Below are 14,329 nucleotides of genomic sequence, written 5' to 3' on the forward strand. Positions count from 1 at the left end.
AAGATCGGTTATTTACATTACAAAAAATACCATTTAAATACCTTTTATTCTCAAACACTCGTCTTGCCTTGCAGTCCTTGAACTCTGTGTATTCTGGTTCAAGACAGTTAGGGTATGTCGAAAAACTCCAATCATATTTTCTCCCTCAACTTCAAAAATCATTTCAAAATCATCCTACATCGCTGTAGAAGTACTGACCCAGTCTTTGCAAAGTGAACATGCAAAGAAGATCAAACACCCTCAACAAAAAAGGTAAAACAGCGATATAGGATGATTTTGAAGTTGAGGGAGAACATGAGATGGGAGTATTTCGACATTCCCTAACTGTCATGAACAGGAACAAAAACAGTCCAGGCAGAGTAAGACAAGACGAGCGTTTGCCATTAAAAGTATATAAATTGTATTATTTTTATTAAAATAACCGATCGTTATGCTAGATAAGACCCTTGGATTGTTTACAACCACATTTGGGATTGTTTGAAGCCGCATTTAAACTGCATTTTGGAAGTTCAAAATCGGGGCACCATAGAAGTCCACTATGCGGAGAGAAATGTTAAAATGTTTTCCTCAAAAAACATAATTTCTTTACGACTGAAGAAAGAAAGACATGAACATCGTGGATGACAAAGGGGTGAGTAAATTATTTGTAAATTGTTGTTCTGGAAGTGGACTTCTCCTTTAAGATTTTTCCCCCTAAATAGTGTTTAAACAGAGCAAAAGATATGAACAACACAGCAGGTCTCCAAAGTGTAGTTTATTCATACAAAATTCAGTAACTTACATTTCCACATTTCAAACACTTCCAAATTTCACACAATGTATTACTAAGTTCACAACCCTCAAAAACAACATTCATGTTGTCCAAAAGTAGTTAATTCTCACCATTTCCCATTATCCATCTTTTGCCTATAAGGCTAGTGCACTAAAAAAAAGAGGCACAATTTTGCATTTTGCATTAAAATGTTTTCCACTGAAGAGTTTTAGTGAAACCAACACAAAATCATCACTCTTGAATAACAAATTAGATCATTATAGCCACACTGAAATCAACACAGCTATGATCTGAGGTGTTTTCCTGACACAGTATTTGTCTTAATATTAGTGTCCACAGGACAGGATTTTAGCATGATCTTCTATAGTAGCTTTGTAGCTGTAATAGGATTTTCTCACTCGTGTTTGCTTTAGGAATTTTCTGCTTGTAAGCTAAAAGTCATTAAGCTTACATAAGCGTACCAGGTTAAATAAATAATGAGCTTAGCACTAAAGCTAATTTAATAATAAAACATCTATGTACAAGGTCTCCTTGACCACATTTCGTGCTAACATTTAAGGCTGAGCAAAACAAAAAAGCTTTAAGAGAAAATTACACTGAGAGTATGATGTAAATTAATTCTGTAAATGAAAAATACAATACAATTCTCCAAGTAATTCGCATTGATTCAACAATATAAATTAGTGCCTGTTCTAAACATTTTCACATTTGGTCTTCTGATTGGCTATAAACATTCACACAAGAAAACTATTCAAATAGTCTCCACACATAAATAAAAGCAACATTCTTTGCTGGATAAAACCTAAAAGAGGCACTATATTACACAATGACACTAACAGTCTTTGGACTTCAAGAAGTACAGTATGGTTATGGTTTCAATTCACACAGAGTGTAAAGGCACATTAGTTTCGGTCCACAAATCTAAGGTTGATGGGTGCTCCCGGACAGAGAAGGCCATGAGTCTTCGCACGCACATCAGTGGTCTGGGGAGACACCTCAATGTGGAACTTCTGCAGGAGCTGTGATGGAGAAGAACATCAGTATTAGCACCACAACGGTTTGGATCTTGAGTTTTAAGACACATATACAAACAAGCACCTGTGTGAGAGCCAGATGCATCTCCAGCTCGGCTATTCTCCTCCCGATGCAGCTGCGGATGCCGTAGCCAAACGGGATGGAGCCGAAGTTATCGACACGGTCAGAAGCGTCCTTACGAATCCAGCGATCTGGACGGAACTCTCCAGGACGGAGGAAGTTCTCTTCATCCATTGAGGTGGAATAATGACACAGAGCCAGCTGAGTCTGTGAACACAGGAAGTTGCTAGTTTTTCATGGTATATCACAGGTCTCAACCTTCTTAACTCAAAAGCCCCCTGCTGCCCACCAAAATTTTGGTAAATATGACAAAGCTGCATGTTTTCAATTTTTTTTGTTGTAGTATTGCAAAATTACAATTGCCATCTTTTTAACATAATTAATGCAGTGATAATACAAGTCAACTGTGGGGTTTTTTCTAGCACATTCTATCTACTTATATCCAGGTCATGGTAATTAAATCTAGAACTGCAGGAGAGGCATGAAACAATGGATCTACTTAGCAGGGGCAGGTTTTGACATGCGTTTATGAGACAAGCATATAAAAATGTGCTTTTGCACACACACATACAGTCTCGTGATATATCCTTCTTACCCCTTTAGGAATTAAATATCCTCCAACGATCAGATCATCCTGTGTAACGCGTCCATTTCCAGGCAGAACAGGGAAAAGCCTGTATGCATTTGAGAGACAGAAAGAAGCGTTTGTGAAACAACACCAAGCACTCTGCAGATCTCTATGAATGATCACTGTATTTCTGTCATTTATCTAATCGAATGTGAAATAAATAAGAAGTTTCACAGTGGTGGGCGGGGCTTACCTGAGCGTCTCTTTGACAAGCCCTCTAACAAGAGGCAAATAAGCAACATCCTCTCCGGTTGGGACACGCCCACCCAGCACTCGGTCTACTTCCTCAAAAATCTCCTGCTGTATTATGGGATGTCTCGCCAGAAGGTATGTGCTCCATGACAGTGTGAAAGAGGTCTGTAAACGGGCAGAGAGAAGAAAATTTGATTTACACTACACATCTATACTAACTTCTCTGCTTGGTGCGAGATTCAAGATACAGGGAAATAACATGATTTAGTTATTTCTGAATATATAATGCATATGTGATTTATATAACAGTATTTTGCCAATGGAAACAGATCCAAAAAAGCCACAGCAGAACTTTTCTCAGAGCAACACAAGCAGTGTTTTATTAGTGAATGGATCAGCCATTTTTAACGAATCGTTTGAATGAATGATTCAGTGACTCACTCATTACGAAACTGACTTGCCACTGCTGCGTAAATGCATTCATTCCACCTCTGAGCTGCATAAAACAGTACATCTAGAGATGTAAATACATCTAAATGCCATTTCCAATGCAGATTCTGTGCCATTTTGGCAGTGCAAAGACAAATCCATCATATTAGAGGGCAAATATTGCCTGTTAATGAAAAAGATAATTTGGTCACTGCTCTATATTTTGCAGTATTGCATAAGTTGCTCCACTGCATAACCACTGATTCATTCCCATGGAGTTTTTCTCCCAAACCTGTCCACCTTTTATCCTTTCACGATCACCCAGTCAGCATCATTCACTCTCCACTTATTAGGCCCTTTCTCTTCACCCCTTAATCCTATAATGAATCCATGCGTCTCTCTATTTGTTACATTTACCTCAAGTCTGGGTCTAAAACAGCTGCTGTCATGTGCGTTCAGCTCCAGTGATCACACCTTTCACCTTTTTCTATTTGGGTGGCTAATTCCTTTTATGTAGCAAGAACCCAAAAGAGGCACCTTGCCTCAAAGAGATGAAGGGAAAGCAAGACAGGCAGAGATGGATTACATGACCGAATTTGGCTCACGATTGCTAATGTGATCCTACGGCTGAAAGAAAAATAGAAGGAAAGATCAAAGAGAAGGCGATGCCAACAGACACATCAGTGAAATGGGAGAGTCTTGGCATGTCTTGTTTATTGTGGGTGAGACGTATGGAGAGAGGTCAGCGTCAGGTCAGGTGAACACAGAGGTCTCCATAGAGACCTTGGACACCCGCTACGATCTGACCATTTAAAAAGAGTTCACAGGAACAGAAAAAGGCGCATGAGATGTCGTTTCGATTAGAATGTTCGTTTATCATCACCATTAGCCGCAAACGTTTCTCCAGCTGTCTCAATACACAATGTGTTTTGGCTTTTCGCCAAACACACATTCACTGCTTGGAGATATTGAGGCATGGCTTCAATGAAGGTACGATTAATTTGGGTTACTAAGTATCTAACAATGAATGTGCCAAATTACGAGTCATGAACCACAAGTTCAGAAGTAATGACTTCATATCTCTTTCCCAGCAGCCCTTGGACCAATTCTTACCGTGTCCACACCAGCCAGAAGCATTTCTGTCATGTTTGCGTAGATCTCCTCCAGATTCATCTCTCTTGTGACCAGCATGTGAGTCAGCAACCCTCCTTTAATCTCTTCGCCCTTTTCCATTTTCTTTTTGATCTCTGAAAGCCTCTTGTCCACGTGGATCTGACCTAAAAGACATTTATACAAACTTTTAACAAAAAAACTGTTGTAGTGGTAGACGTGCAGCTGTCTCACAGTGACACTGAACCCCACCACGGTTCCCTTTGTTCTTACTGAATCTGAAAAGGCCGTCCCATGAGCTGCAGAATTCCTCCCAGGGTTTGGGAATGATAGGGCGAAGCCATTTGGGAATGGCACCGGCGTACATAGTGGTCTTGAAAGAGCTGAACATGAGGTGCAATGCAGCAATGTATTCCTGACTCATCTTGGGAATTTCGTTTTCCAAGCAGCCCAGGCGGGTTTCATACAAAATGGTTGCAACACCTAGGAAAGAGTTCAACATTGCGTTTTTCATATTGTATTGCTTCACATTTGTAAATTTACCATACTGAATCTCCCACAAATGAAAGAAGTTAGCTAAGGTTTTCATGTGTTAAGCTGAATCTTATTTGAATCTTTAATCCACTGTTGTATTAAGAGTAAAGTAAAATCCAAAAATAAACACACTACAGAAGGTTTAGCAGAAATTAAAACTTGAATTATATTTACATGTAAGAATTTAGTGGGCAGTTTTTTAGACAGCAGCAAATGACAATTAAGCATGGAAGCCTGTTTCCACCACTGAATAAAAAATGTGAAAAAAGGGTGACTTGTTAATCTCCCTTTTTTTTCCCTTTTTTCTCAGAATCGCATGATATAAACTCACAATTGCAAGTTATAAAATCATAATTACAAGATATAAACAATCGCAATTGTGAGTTATAAAGTCAGAATTCTGACTTTTGAGTTCATATCTCACTTAAAAACCTGCAAATCTGACTTTATTTCTCAGAATTTTAAGATCACAGTTCTGACTTTATAACTTGCGATTTACATCAAGCAGTTCTGAGATAAAAAGTCAGAATTGCGAGATATAAACTCAAGATAAATTGTGAGATAAAAAGTCGCAATTACCTTTTTTTAATATTTAAAAAAAAAACCATTATTGATCTAACTCAACACAAACACTTAAACTGAATTGAACTGATTAATGTCACTATTATTTTCTGTAGAGCTACTTCATAGCTGAAACTGAAGTCATAATTGAATTTTGCAACATTGACACTTATTAAACTAAATTAAATCAACATTGAACTGAACTGAGCTGATTAATGGCACTATTCTCTTATATATAGCTGCTTCAAAGCTTAAACTGATGTTGTTTCATCAATGATAAACTTTGCAGCATTTAGTTTTTGAACTAAACTGAATTAACACTGAACTGAACTGAGCTGATTATTGACACTATTATCTTCTATATATCTGCTTTATAGCTAAAAACGCAGTTGTTTCATCACTAGTGAACTTCGCAGCATTGGCAGTGTTATTGAACTATACCAAATCAATATTGAATTGAATGAGCTGAGCTGATTAATGACACTCAGCTGAAGTTGTTTCATCACTGATAAACTTTCATCAGCATTGTCACTTTCATTTTTCTGTTTATAACTGTGAAGCTGTTTTGTATAAAGTGCTACTTAAGTATTAAAAAGGTGACAAAACAACATTTACTATAGTTTAAAAAACTCCAAATCTCCCCCAAAAAATCCTTATCTGTCTGTGGAACATCTGATTAACACTCAGACTCCCTAAATAGCTGGATCCAATTTTGTTTATTCAAAGCCCTCTTTCAGAATGACCACTATGCTACCTCCTCCTAATTAAAAAAATCCCCACAGCACCGTTGGAGGAAATCAAACCACTATGAAAGGAAAGCCCTGAGTCACACTGACTGAGAGCCAAATCCTGACCCCTTCACCTAGAACTAGAATTTACCACAAAAACGCACACTCTGCCCTCAGGCTTACCTTCCATGGCATATTTGAAGAACAGGTCATTGATGTTAAGGACAGTCTGTCTGTCGTGCTGCTGGCTACGCAGTGTTTTCACTCTCTCCACCAGGTCGGCCACCACAGCGTTGACGTCAGGGGAGAAAACAGTCACGTCTTTGGGCCGCATAATCAGCTGGCGCAAAACACTGCGCATTTTCAGCCATTCATCACCCTCACTGGAGAAAGAAATCATCATATATTCTTTAATAGAGACAAGAATCAAAATAATAAAAAATAATAATAAAATAAAACTTTGGGATATTGCACACATATATGATCTTGGACCAAAAAAAGCGTCTTAAGTCACACGGGTATATTTATAGCAATAGCCAAAAATACATTGTATGGGTCAAAATTATTGATTTTTCTTTTATGCCAAAAATCATTAGGAAATTATGTAAAGTTTATGTTCCATGAAAATATTTTGTAAAATTCCTACTGTAAATATATCAAAACTTAAAAACTAATAATTTCATTTGGAAAACTTTAAAGGTGATTTTCTCAACATTTAGATTTTTTTGCACCCTCAGATTCCATATATTGAAATAGTTGTATCTCTGTCAAATATTGTCCTATCCTAACAAAACATCAATGGAAAGCTTATATATTCAGCTTTCTGGAGATGTATAAATCTCAATTTCGAAAAATTGACTGGTTTTGTGGTCCCGGGTCACATATTGTTTCAGATTACTACTTTGCTATTTACCTACTGCCATTCAAGGGTTGGTGAGATTTAAAAAAAAAATAAAAATTAAAAAAGAAATCTCCCATTCTCACCAAGGCTGCATTTATGTGATCAAAATACTGTAATACTGTGAAATATTATTACAATTTAAAATAACTGTTTTCTATTTTATTATATTTTAAAATGCAATTTATTCCTATGATGTGAAGCTGTATTTTCAGGAACCAAACTCCAGTCATTCCATCAGAAATCATTCTAATATACTGATTCGATGCTTAAGAAACATTTTCACTATTATCACTGCTGAAGACTCTTGTTCTGCTATATATTGTTGTGTAAACTGTTGTTTTTTAGAACTCTTTGATGAAAGAACAGCATCTGTAATCAATCATTTGTCACTTTTGACCAATTTAATGTGTCCTTGCTGAATAAAAGTATCAAAAATCGTAGTTATCCCAAACAATTTAACGACAGTGAACTATTTTGGTAGTGACAAACCTACAAGTTACCAGCTCAGATTTTAACCACTAGACTACGGCACCCCTCAACAAAAAGCACATTAGCATGTACTTACGCTGAGATGAGTCCTGTGGATCTTCCCCTCAAATCTCTGTACTCCTTCCAGGACTCCATGTTGCCTCTCTGAGGAGTCACACCTTCAGCCCTGAGAACCTGCGCCACCATGTCTCTGTCAGCGATGGACACCACGAACTGAGGTCCGAAACGAGATTTGAAGATCTTCCCATACTTCTGAGAATGCTCCAACTACAAGAAGATTTGTAAACTTGATCAGTCTCAGAAATGCATTTGTTTTATACTTGTTTTTGCCCATCTGCATTAAAGTCATTTGTTTAGATCAGTTTCCTGATGTAGTTTATGTGATGTAACGCTGGTTTTTCTTTTAAACTGTAAATGCTTTAATGAGAATGGAAATAAAATATATTTACCCATATCACATCACTCATTTCCTGACTCATGATATCTACGTCTCCCCCAAGACCATATGGCTGTTAATCAACTGCTCAGTGTGCACAAGAAGACATTTCCCAGTATGGATGGCCCATTTGCAAATACTCTAAGTCGTTTGCAAATGGGCCCTTCGCAAGTCATTTGAACCAGTCATTCTAAGACAAAACAAAGGCACCTCTGTGTCTCCTCAGCCAGAAAAATCCTGGAAGGCTTTTCTCACTTTTCACAGTCCTAAGACGACTTTGTTGCACAACATATCTGATGCCTAATTCATACATGTAAACCAATGCCAATGCTGGAACAGTACTTGGGAGTTTTTGGCTCTGTTTCAATGCATGAGTTGGAATTTGAATCACACTAGCCACATCCCACAGGATGTTGAATGGGAATGACATGAAGAGGAATTTACTGCATTGCAAATTGAAAGAAAATGAATGAAAATCAAACTTGAAAAATGTTTTGAATAAAAGTAGACTTCATTTTTTCAGTATAATGTAGGCCTATGTCAGGAATTGCATTCCTGGGCATTCAAATCTAAGTAAAGCAAATCCTTACAGCTTTATGTCTTTCTTGCAATCTTTATAGCGGGCCATTCTTGAGATATTTGGCAGCGACAGCGTATTGCACGCTATATAATTCGAATTTGATCCTTCATGCAGACTGTGCCTGGGGTAAAATAAGATTTGCGACCGTCCCTCGCGATGGGGTGGAGACTGCATTCCCCGCTTTATGCAACTCCATAAGTAATTCAACACCTCACGTGTACGCGCTGCACATTACTTAGCCGATTTTGATTGTGTTCCAAACAAATAAATTCAAGTTTACTAATCGTTTGTGCAACAGCAATTGCTGGCACTGGCAATCGTTGGCACGTTTTTCTGCCAGCTCGAAAAATAAAAAGTTACAGGAGGAAAAGTTACAGCGAATAAGTTGCAGAACACATAAAGAGCATGAAACTTAAACATGTAGTCTTTTTGTTAAATGAAACCATATGAATGTGTCTACATGATTGCATCTATTAAAGGTGCACGGCTGAAACACCACTGAAACCCAAACAAAAAGTAACGCGTAACGGTGGTGCCATTTGACCGCTGCCGACTCACCTGGATCTCATGGATGCGGCTGAATCCATCCCGGTAGAAGAACTCAACGAGGTTCGCGATAGTGCTGGGTCCGGGCATCTCATGGAGGGTCTTCACTTTTGCCACCTTCTGCTCCTCAGCGACGGGGTTCACCATGTTCTCCTCCTTCAGATCCGCTTGAGCGTGCGCCGCGATCTCCAGAGAGCCGCTCGCCACGGATTTGTGCACTCCGTGGGTTTGGAGGAGAAACTGCTTGCATGTCTCTTGGAGCAGGCTCTTGCGGGCCAGGTGCAGAATATTACTTTGAAGAGCCATGTCAAAGACTGTATAACTTGCCTCCAAGTGGATATGAGGAGTGTCTTGTAGATGTGGAGGTGCTCGCAGACTGGAGTAAATGCGCACTGATGCCTGGTGCGCAGCGGCTTTTTAAAGGTCCACGGGAGAGGTGCGGGATCAGCGAAGGGGATTGGACACTGGAGTTTGGCCCTGGCATGAACTGAGGTCCTCACGCATCCCCCACGAGGCAGCTGAAGGGAAAGATTTTCTTTTGTTGCAAAATAAAGTGGGGATTTCATAAAACGATTGTTGCTGGCAGCTCTTGAGCTGACCCGTATTAACCTCAGACTCTTAGTGGTAAGAAACGATATTAGCTACAGTCACAATGATAATGAAAAAAAAAAAGAGTTTTACGTCTTTTTAAAGCTTAAGGTTTAAGAATGTACAATCGCAATTTAAAGATACCCTTCATAAAATCAAGGCCGTGAATATGTCTTGAATATGATGGGGGACCAAAATCATTTTTATGTAATGCAGCCTAAGTCCAAAAGTAGTTTGCACTGGATTTTACTGGCATCTACAGCATGAACCAGTTGTCAGATATTAAATGTTTTATCTTACATTTTACCCTATACAAGCGATGCAGGGTTCGTACAGATACTGTAAAATGAAATTGAATTTTTAAGCACTAGCCTACTTTTTAATTTCAAGGATTTTAAACAGAGATCTTACTTATCAAACAATGTCTTATCTTTCAAATTCTAAAAAAAGATAACTCGATAAATAAAAAATATACTAAGAAAACAAAAATGGCAAAAATACAGCATATGCCAAGTATTACTAAAAGTATTACAATATATAGTACACTTTTACTATAGTAAAACCCAAAGATAATTTTCTTAAGAGATTTGTATTTGTGTATTTTTATAACTGTACTGACTTAATTGTTTTATGTTTTCTACTGTTTCTACTGTTCTACTCTAATTATGCTGTGTGCATAATTAAGATAATACATTGAAATAATATGGTAAGACATCAATTCGCAATATCAAGCAGCAAAAACCAAACCCAAAATCCAAACCCATAAAATTTACAAATGGCCGTGCCCACTTTTACTTGAAGAAAAAGGTGGATAGTACAAGATATCAGCAAATGTTGCAGGGACAGTTTGGCTATATTTCTAAATAGTGGGAGGACTTATCCCCCTCTGGTGGTGGGCTCTGTAAAAATAAGATTTGTATTTCATATCTCCATGTGTGTTTGTTATTTGGACGTCGAAGAATGGTAATCTCTTCTTGGCCAAGTTTCATGTTGCTGCATTATTGCAAATGAGTTTTTTGAGTTCATGTATTCTCAGAATACACTAATACGTACTTTTAAGTGCTAATGTACCATTTAGGGGTAAATAAGGTATACTTTTTAGTCCTACCTCAATGCCCCAGTGACAGCGTTGTACCTTTTTTTCTAAAAGTGTGTCACATCAGGCAATCAGTTGTGTGGTTTGGGGGCAGCTGAGGTAAGAACCTCTATTTTACACAAATGCAAATCTCGTCTGAACATTCCTCAGCTCTTGGTAGGACACTATTGGCAACTTTCCCACAAGCTTGTTTTTTGCAGTCCTGGAAAAAAAGGGGATTCATCCCCTTAGAACAGCTTAGGCTGTACTGGGGTATACAACAAGAATATGCCCCCTAGGTGTTCCTTCTCGTACACACTGATCCTTATCCTCCTCCTCTTTTTTCTGGTAAAACCTGTTATATATCATGTATCGTTCGTTTCCTTTTACTGCCAACTGCATAATCTAAATACCTAATTTCTTAAGTGTTCCCAGTATACGTTAAATGTTCTCTTTGCGCATTTATGAAGCAACTTAAGACTGCTTAAAAAAATTGCAGAGTCCTGCTGTATGTTTAAGGCCTCTTATAGACCCTCTTTTTGAACAAGCTCAGAAGATGTGTGTTTATGCCAGATTTTCATTTTAAGAATTAAATATGAATCACTAATTCAATTTATGCTTTAGAAAAGAACTTTTGTGTTCCATTGCCCGCCTTTATTTAAGTCTTTCTTTATCCTTCTTATTAGACTTTAACTATACATGCAATAACAAAGAAGGAGGCCCACTGATTATCCTTTCTAGAGAATTCACAAGCTTTCTTGGTATAAAAACCAACCATTCTGAGCCAAGTAGATCTAGTTACTTAAAGGGGAAAAGCCCTGAACCCTACCATCTCAGAAGACTCACTTTTGCCAGCACAGTTAGGAAAGATTGCTTTGTTTTTGTGTTTTTATACCAGTATTTGGAAACCACAGGTGCATGAGGCTTCTCGCCACACTTACCTATAATCATATTAATAATCACAATCCTCTAATCTTTTAATCTCCATTTGTTGTTTTATCATGCAGCTGATTTTACTGTTATGTGCACGTACAAACAGCAGAAAGGACTCAGGTGAAGCGGTTCAGGGCACGACAGTGATCTGGCATAAGACATAAGAAGACTAAACAGGGAAGGAAATGCAATGAAGTGGAGATGGTAAAGAAAATGAACTATAACTAGGTGACAAAGGGCAGAACCAAGACATGAGACCAACAGAAGAACAATGGGAAACAGAAACGAACAAAAGCCATGTGTTCAAACAAACAGAGTCAAGAGAGCACATGGCAGCTCAACTCAATCATTAGCCATGTGCTCAACTGGAACCCACATAGCCAAGTGTTCACAGCTCGAATGTCAGGATCAGTGATACAATTGAAATTGCATTTACAATATACAAAAATTATTTTAAAATTATTTTAAAACCACATATTTGACCCTGGACCACAAAACCAGTCTTAAGTCGCTGGGGTATATTTGTAGCAATAGCCAAAAATACATTGTTTGGGTCAAAATTATTGATTTTTCTTTTATGCCAAAAATCATTAGGACATTAAGTAAAGATCATGTTTCATAAAGATATTTTGTAAAATTCCTACTGTAAATATATCAAAACCTAATTTTTGATTAGTAGTATGGATTATTTATAACTTCATTTGGACAACTTCAAAGGTGATTTTCTCCCTATCTTAACAAACCATACATCAATGGAAAGCTTATTTATTTAGCTTTCAGATGACATATAAAGCTCAGTTGACCCTTAAGACTGTTTTTGTGGTCCAGGGTCACATATGTTCTGTATATGACATAGCTGCTGCAGTGGAAATAATGCAAACAAGACCATTTAAAGGAATCTTCTTACCACTATTTAGACACTTTTTTATTGTCATGATTTTATGTAAAATATATAAATATAAAAAGAAATTCTGATGAGTAACATATCTCTGAAGTATATATAAAAATTTTCTCTATACGGCTCTGGTGCGAATGTTAACCTGTGTGCAAACTGTATGTGTGTGAGTCTGTAAGGGAGAGAGAGTGGGAGAAATAGAGTATGTGCTTTCTGTACATAATAAAACGCAATTTTGTGGCAAAAACATGGAAATAATCTGTCGTTGTTATCCTATTGTTTACTGTATTTATTTACTTGGCCAGTGTCGTTGTGGGTTTTGGTTATTTTGCTATTTTAGCTGTATGGACCTTTGAAATAACTGAAATCATGTGGGGAAGCCTGGAACTACATTCACCATGTGTTTCCCTAAAAATAATTGCACGCCTTAGTACGTTCGTCAGCCGATCAGATTCAAGCATTCTTCGGCTCCGTAGTATAACTAACATGAACAAACAATGAACAACACATTTATTACAATATTCATTAATCTAAGTTAATGTTAGTTAATAAAAATAAAGTCATTCATTGTTTGTTCATGTTAGTTCACAGTGCATTATCTAATGTTAACAAACACAACTTGTGATTTTAATAATAATTTAGTAAAGGCTGAAATTAATATTAAAATTAATAAATTCTGTAGAAGTATTGTTCATTCTTAGTTAACTATTGCGGTACCATATTAACTAATTGTTACCATAAGTAAAAATATGCTGGCAAAAAGATGGTATTCAGATTCAGATTTACCTGAATTCACCTCAAAATAGTTGTATTCATACTGAAGATATTCAACTTTTTTTTTTTATTCAACATCAAGATTTTGAATCATATCTAGGTAATGTATTTATTAATATATTTAATGTAGTCTCATTTAATATAATCAAACGACATCTAAGAAATACTCCAATATTGTTCATTTTATCATATATCATGTATCATATCATGATACCCATCATATCAACTACCCATATGTTTGTACAATGCTACCGAATGGATGTGCTGAGGTAGCTGCTAAACAAATAAGTTTGTTTTGAGGGGAAACCAACTGAAACATCTACTGGCAGGATGGCATTAGTAATATGTGTATTTTATATATGATGAATCTCCTCAGACTCATAAGGCAAGAACATTAATTTAAAACTGATGATTTGCACATTCCTGTATCTCAAGTGGTGGTAAAAACAGCAAAACAACAGAGAACTTCCACAGAACATTAAATGTATATGCCTTTCAGTTTGTAGTTCAGTTTCTAGTTTGTACACTGAAGAATATGACACTTGTTCTTTTAATACCCATCCATAATACGATTACAAACTCCGGTTTTAAGATGAATGGGGGCTCCGGATTTCTCCTAGTGTGAGCGACTAGAGGATTATATGATTTAGCAAATCACAAGAAGTTACATGGGGACACATATCTGTGTTGGCTGGAGTACATCAAATGTGATCCCCTTCTCGCAGTGGTGCTGAAGGTGAAGGCACAAGTGATCAACAGAGTTCACTGTGGAAAAAAACCTGCTTTCACTAGACGTACAGTCAGATAAACAACAGACAAAGGCTTTATGTCACCTTATATCTGGATTAATGTTAAAGGGATAATCCACCCAACAACGCAACTACCATGTTCAAGGCCCAGAAAGGTAGTAAAGAGATTGTTAAAATAGTGACATCAGTGGTTCAACCTTAAATTTATGAAGCTGCGAGGAAAGGAAAGAAAAAAAGAACTTTATTCAACAGTTTCTTCTATTCCATGTTACTCTCCACTGGGCCTTGAATGTCTCAGTTGCGTTGCTGTCTAT

The 14,329-nt window shown here is 37.2% G+C and overlaps 1 protein-coding gene across 1 annotated transcript; it reads right to left on the bottom strand.

Moving 5' to 3' along the window:
* Positions 1–739: 739 nt before the first annotated feature.
* On the bottom strand, positions 740–9,420 carry LOC127166630 (cytochrome P450 27C1). Its single transcript, XM_051112057.1, has 9 exons — positions 9,014–9,420; positions 7,516–7,706; positions 6,233–6,432; positions 4,500–4,709; positions 4,230–4,393; positions 2,689–2,852; positions 2,463–2,541; positions 1,871–2,074; positions 740–1,791 (listed from the first exon to the last, which is right to left on the bottom strand). Exons 1-9 carry the CDS (start codon positions 9,305–9,307, stop codon positions 1,675–1,677), a joined length of 1,623 nt encoding a protein of 540 aa, XP_050968014.1. The 5' UTR covers positions 9,308–9,420; the 3' UTR covers positions 740–1,674.
* Positions 9,421–14,329: the final 4,909 nt, after the last annotated feature.

This window comes from Labeo rohita, chromosome 6 (assembly GCF_022985175.1).
Source record: "Labeo rohita strain BAU-BD-2019 chromosome 6, IGBB_LRoh.1.0, whole genome shotgun sequence".
Lineage (NCBI taxonomy): Eukaryota > Metazoa > Chordata > Actinopteri > Cypriniformes > Cyprinidae > Labeo > Labeo rohita.

What these genes read in the sequence shown, in the direction of transcription:
- LOC127166630 (XM_051112057.1), bottom strand. Translation starts at nt 9,307, where the DNA reads ATGGCTCTTCAAAGTAATATTCTGCACCTGGCCCGCAAGAGCCTGCTC. An exon ending in CTTCAAATATGCCATGGAAG is followed by an intron (nt 4,710 to 6,232) that starts GTAAGCCTGAGG and finishes ACTCTTTCCTAG; the next exon opens with GTGTTGCAACCATTTTGTAT. An exon ending in GGACGGCCTTTTCAGATTCA is followed by an intron (nt 4,394 to 4,499) that starts GTAAGAACAAAG and finishes AATGTCTTTTAG; the next exon opens with GTCAGATCCACGTGGACAAG.